Below are 6,244 nucleotides of genomic sequence, written 5' to 3' on the forward strand. Positions count from 1 at the left end.
GACAGACATAGAGTCACTAAAACAATCAGTGAAGTGATAATAAGACCACAACTCTATTTGAGTGAGTACTCAAATAAATTCTGCATTGGGGATATTTACATTTCTTTACAGTGATGTTACCTAAATCAAGTTTTACCTCATCACATTATACACTATTGGTCTGCCCACTCTTAGGGTTCAGAAGAATGAACGAGCGACCGGACCCTCCAACATGCATGATCCACCACCCAGGCCTGGAGCCAAACTGTTTAAACTCTCTGTACAATAACCAGACACTACCTCACCTTAACAATCTGCAATATATGTATAATAAATTCTGTGCAATTTCACTCTTCTCCCTGACAAATGTGCAATACATCCCAGTGTAATACTGCAATTCTCTCTCTCTCTCTTATAAAGGTGCTGTATATTTTTTATTCTTTTTTACATTTTCTACATCTTCTTTTACATTTTTTTTTTTTTTTTTTTTTAATACTCTGTATAGATCGTGCTCTATATTTATACTTTAGTTTGTGTTCCTGTTTCTTAAAGCTGACTCGCAGAACCCGCATAAGATTTCCAGTGCGCCTGGACTGTCTGTGTAAGCACAAATGGCGAATAAAAACCTTGAACCTTGAACCATACATGTTGCAAAACATTAACAACACCTACCATGCAGACTATGGGCCCTTGCGGGGCAGAACAGTACAATTTTTTTTTTCTTGTTTTAAATCACATCTAATGAAATTCGTACATGCAATGTAAAAACAAGGAGCCTGTTAAAATCATCCATCCATCTTCTACTGCTTTATCCTTCACAGGAGGGTCAGGGGTGTGCTGTGCAAATCTCAGCTGACATAGGGCGATAGGACCCACTCTCACACCTACAGTCAATTAATTTAGAGTGTCCCAATTTACCTAATCCCCGTACTGCATTTTTTTGGACTATGATGTTTAAATTATACCACACAGAATGAATAAAAGAATGACCTTTTTATCCAGAAAATGTTTATTTTGAACTATTTACAATAATGTTACAAAAGCATTACCAGCAGTAAGCATACAGCAGCTATGTCAGCTGGTGCTGGGGCTATACGGGAAAGAGTTGTCATCCCGTCATGTGTTGTATGTCAGATACGCCACGAGTTTCCTGAGCCTACAGGGTCACTGGGATGGGGATCTTCTTCATATCCTCTGCGAAAGATTCAGGATCCTCCATCACCTCCTCAAACACTAGCCTCATCAGGTGGGCAATGTAGTCTATTCAACGAAAATATTAGTCACTTACATTTGTAACACACTACTTGTAAATAATTAAGATTTGTCAGCATTTGTAAAACTTTTTTTTTCTTCTTTAAATGAGAATACATTTTATCAGTGACTTACTGAATGTAGGGTCCGTTTTCACTGGCTTTGCAGAAGCTTCGCCCTTCTTAGATGTTGGATACATCTGATAAACAGGTTTGCCTGAAGTGGTTGTCGCCTGCTCACGGTTTGTGTTTTCGTTGTGATCCATGGTCGCGAGGTACAACCTATATAAACATTAATATGCAGATCAATGAGCCAGTACTTAATTTGGTTCGGTTGATTAATTAAGTATTCGTCAAACACTGTTATAGAGTTGATTATAATTACCTGCATAGCATTCCAATGTGGGGAAAAACCGCCTTCTCGGGAGCAAAACGCAAGACCAAGCTGTGGAAAGACTCCTCTGATGAAGTCTGGTTGTGGTTCAGCCTCTCCAAATCCTTCAACAGCCTCTTGTTGGTCAGGATCTTTTCAACCTTGTTGAGTGCAACAGACCCTTGAGTAACAACAAATATTTATTAAATACCCATCTAAATGTATTAATTAGACTGTAACTCGACAGAAATGTTGATCTCGCATGTGAAAAATTTACATCATCACTGGAAGTAGAGCCAAAAAGAAGAGAATTGTGTCAATGTCCCAATATTTATGGACCCGACTAACACTAATTTGGAAAAGACATTTTGTTTACTCACTATAGTACACATGATTTTCAATGGCACGCTGCCACTTCCTCAACTTCACACAGTCTTCCGTTTTAGCAGGTTTCTGTAATTTCTCAGACAAATCTGAAAAGAGAAAACACAAATATAGTGTAAATACTGTCGTAGTGACAAATATATATTTGACTCATTCATCCATGTGAACTGTCACGAACTGTCACGAACTGTCTCGATGCTAACGATTTGACTACATCTGGCCATCTGTACAATGCAGTAACAAAAACATGCGTCACGAAAAATTACCTTTTTCAAAGTCCCACACGTCATAAAACTGTGTGATATTCAGTTCCTGTAAAAGCTTCTGGGTCTGTGGATGTCTGTCTGTAACCATGTACTCCACAGCCAACCCACTGGAATGTAGAAGGTCCAGGCTTCGTTTCAGCCCCTCCTTTTCCATGTGGCCGCTACCACCTACTTCAATGTTCTGTTTAGAGAAATGGAAACACAAATTACATTTCAAATCTCAAATTTATTTATTTGTATAGCCCTTATAACAGGGAAAAAAGGTAGAAACCTTAGAGAGAACCACAGGTGAGAGATCCACTCCATGGACGGACAATTAGAGGCAAAAACAAATATGTTACATCAGAATAAAATTTCACCAAAAAAAACAAAAAACCACAAACCTGAATTAGCTGGAGATCCAACACTTTGTTGCTTTCCAGGTGCATCACAGAGTAGCTCCCAAATGTTGCAGAGTCCCCTGAAGTAAACATAACAGAATGTGTTTTCTAATACCAATACTGTTAAGTCATGACTGTAAGTCATAGGTATATAACTGTATAGGATTGCTTTCTTTACCTGGTGAGTCTGTGCGCACATCTCCAGCTAGTGCAACTTTCCCCTCCTGTTTTAGCTCAGAGAAAAGGCTCTGTTGATCGTTCTTCCACATATGGATTATGGCAGGTTCCAGGTATTCCCTTGCATGTTTCTGGAAGGTGTCATACTGACAAATCTGGAGCTGCAGGGCCTTGCATAGCTGGGAACACATTAGAGTTTAGAACTTATTGATTGACAGTGTCATATGATTTGAATGGCAATACATTACCAGTAGTACCTTTTCCAGCTGGACAAAAGATGCACCGCTGAAATATGTCGCTGCAGAAAACTGGACATTGCCAACTGGGATATCCTTAATCAAGGGCTGGCTTTGCCACTGCCTTGAGTATTCACACTCTTCGCAAATTTGATTAAAAGCAACAAATGTGTCCTTCTGTTGCTGCTGCATTTCACACTCTCTCTCGCACACTGGACAGGTGTCAAAAAGCTCCCTCAGGCAGGACTCAAATACAATGTATTTTTTATCATTGTATGCAGGTCTCGAGTCAATCCTAAAAATGAAACGAAACAAAAATCATACTGGCTCATTTCTTTCATCTGCAGTGATAACTCATGAAACTCGACCGTACTTACGACGTTGCCGAGTGCTTTGTTCTTCGGGATTCACCAGGGTTAAAGGTTGAGTGATCTGGTTCGACTTGTGACTCTGGCAAAGTGAATCCCTCTTCCTCCTCTGACTCAACATGTCGTCTCTTTGCTGGTCTAACCCCCGGCCCCTTTATATGTGATGATGACATCTTGTGCACAGGGAATTTGGCCGGGGTTTGTGTGCCAACAGTGCGAAGTGTAGGCACTGGTGTCTGGGTCTCTATTGAATAGACGCAATGTGTGAACATTCTATGCCCTTCAGTGTTAAAAAAGTTACACTTATGCAAGTTCACTTACTTGTGCTGCACACGCGTGCTGACAGTGTCCCCATTGACAGCTGAGTGCCATATTTTCTCACACTTGTGTAAGTTTGAGTGGCTTTGTGGTCGAAAAAACCCTGGTGTGGACAATAGTAAAGGTTAATATCAATATTATGGATCATTTAAAACGTATGGGCTTTCTCTAAGGCCCACGTTCATGATCTATCTCGAATCTGCGCCAATTTCACTATAGATTGTAGTTATTTTTCACCAAAATTGATGCTTACAGGTCTTTCATACACTTACATACTATACTTTAATTTATTCACAGTGTTATTCACAGTGTAATGTGTATTTATTTAAACTATTTATCGTGTGTCTTATTCCCAAGGTACTGTGCCTTTTTGAAGCCGACAGTTACCAAACGTAGTTTCGTTATTTGTATGCAATGACAATAAAGAATTCTTGCAACAAAAAAATAATACACGCCCCCATCCCATCGGCTGTAAGCTAGGCGTTGCGCCGGCGTTAGCTAGTGCTACATATGAGAACAAGAAAACACAGGATGGACACGGTTATTATTACCGTTCTGTCTTCTTCGGCATCTCCATCACGGATTGTAGGCACTGATCCGTAGTTCAGATGCAGTAATTCGCTGAGTCCTGCTTTATGTTGTCCGTAGTTTGAGTAACTATCCGTTGTGAAGTGAAGACAACAAACATAGAGCGTTTTAGGTAACTCTGCGGGGACATCCCCATTGTAAATGAAAGATATCCACTCAGATCTTTTTTCCTCGTTGGAGGTGAGCTTGTGAATCGTCAGCTCTCGGTTTCGGTTTCTACAACCGACAACAGAGCAAACACTAACTGAAGTTTTCTTCGGAGGCATGTTCTCAATTCTTCTTCTTTTTCTTCTTCTTCTTCTTCTTTCTTATTAATGGCTGGTTACAGCTTTTGTTTGCGTATACCGCCACCTACTGTACAGGAGTGTGTAAAGGGACAGGATGGGATAGACCATGGATGTATTATATATGAATATATTCATATATAATATAATTCATATATATATGAAATATATATCAAATGTATAAATGAATATATATTCATTTTTATATTTTATATTCATATTATACATCCATGGGATAGACTCACATTCTCATTTTTGTAAGGAGAAAATAGATAATAAATTTAAAAAATGAGTACAATAATAATAATAATACTAAATAAATAAATAATTAATTAATTAATGTATCTATCCATTAAAAAAAATAAGGCCTTCCTCTTTTACTTCTTCTTGCTTTATGGCGGTTGGCAAACAGCTTTTAGGTACATTACCGCCACCTTCTGGATAGGAATGTGGGTCTGAACTCTACAACACTAAATTCTATCGTCTAATCGTCCCATGAATATTGCCATATACTCTTATTTTTAGCTTTAATCATGCTTTTAATTTCTGCTTTACTATATGTTTACTTGGATATTAATGCTGATGCATGATGTTCAAATTTTCAAACCCCATTCAAGGTGAGCTTTACCATCAGGGCTGCCTACGATGTCCTGCGTTCTCCTGAAAACCTAAGCCAGTTTACCACTGGCTTAGGTTTTCACTGCCCATTTGAAAGAGATCTCCAGTGGCTCAGAAGTTATAAAAACTTTAAATGTCCTCTTGAACTTGGTTCATTAGGACTGTGTTGTCTTGTTGCTGTTCCTTGTCTAAGCATGTCTGTCTTGTCTTAGAACTGTGACTTGAATATCAAAATATGAATATAAATAACCCTGTGTTTAAAAGTGTTCAAATTAAATTTAAGTTAATATTTATGAAACATTATTGAAGTATTTAGGTTAAAAAGATAAAAATGTAAATACACTGTGTGGCATCTACAAGAAATGGCTTGATTGTCTTTCTTTATGTGTGAGGATTATAAGGGAATCCTTGGAAGACTTTCTCCGATAATAAGAGGTCATTGGTCCCAAAGGGTTTGAGAGCCCCTGCTCTTTGAAGTTGATATTTGTTTTTATTTGTTCTGGTGTGCTGAGGAAACATGGTGGATTTCATAGACATGCTCCAATTGTAGGTGCAATAGATTACAGCAAAGTAGAATTATGCTTAAAATAAATCAGTGTTTCCTCCTGAATGCTGTCCCCTGAGGAAATAGACTGCAGTTATTTAGAGACTAAAGAGCAGCTAGAGCCAACGTTCACCAGTGTCAGGTTACAGACAATCACTCATAGTCAGAGGCAGCTGGTGGTAAAAAAAAAAATGTTGGAGCTGCGTATTTTTAATGAAAAGAGAAAAAAAGCACCACACGAATCAACAGGAGGAACAATTCATAGAAGTGGTGGTTGATATGATGATGACTTTGACTGACTCAGTCATCACATGTCTCACCTGCTGTGGAGAGGACACCATGTACCTGTATCACATTTTTCCAGTGGCCACTCGTGGTACTGCAGCATAAAATACTCACAATAGTAAAAGACACGCCTGTAAAACTGTTCACAGGACACTTCGAGACATGGACATGGACATTTATAGATCTTTATATTC

General features: G+C 38.6%; 1 protein-coding gene across 1 annotated transcript; it reads right to left on the reverse strand.

The window, feature by feature from the left end:
• Positions 1-1,108: 1,108 nt before the first annotated feature.
• On the reverse strand, positions 1,109-4,371 carry LOC310940080 (uncharacterized protein). Its single transcript, XM_083905002.1, has 11 exons — positions 4,283-4,371; positions 3,735-3,834; positions 3,423-3,657; positions 3,067-3,340; positions 2,811-2,988; positions 2,524-2,712; positions 2,253-2,433; positions 1,983-2,075; positions 1,615-1,783; positions 1,366-1,511; positions 1,109-1,239 (listed from the first exon to the last, which is right to left on the reverse strand). Exons 7-11 carry the CDS (start codon positions 2,404-2,406, stop codon positions 1,136-1,138), a joined length of 666 nt encoding a protein of 221 aa, XP_083761128.1. The 5' UTR covers positions 2,407-2,433; positions 2,524-2,712; positions 2,811-2,988; positions 3,067-3,340; positions 3,423-3,657; positions 3,735-3,834; positions 4,283-4,371; the 3' UTR covers positions 1,109-1,135.
• Positions 4,372-6,244: the final 1,873 nt, after the last annotated feature.

Source organism: Microchirus variegatus, assembly GCF_963457635.1.
Source record: "Microchirus variegatus genome assembly, chromosome: 18".
Lineage (NCBI taxonomy): Eukaryota > Metazoa > Chordata > Actinopteri > Pleuronectiformes > Soleidae > Microchirus > Microchirus variegatus.

What these genes read in the sequence shown, in the direction of transcription:
- LOC310940080 (XM_083905002.1), bottom strand. Translation starts at nt 2,406, where the DNA reads ATGGAAAAGGAGGGGCTGAAACGAAGCCTGGACCTTCTACATTCCAGT. An exon ending in CGTGTGGGACTTTGAAAAAG is followed by an intron (nt 2,076 to 2,252) that starts GTAATTTTTCGT and finishes TTCTCTTTTCAG; the next exon opens with ATTTGTCTGAGAAATTACAG. An exon ending in GAAAACGGACCCTACATTCA is followed by an intron (nt 1,240 to 1,365) that starts GTAAGTCACTGA and finishes TTCGTTGAATAG; the next exon opens with ACTACATTGCCCACCTGATG.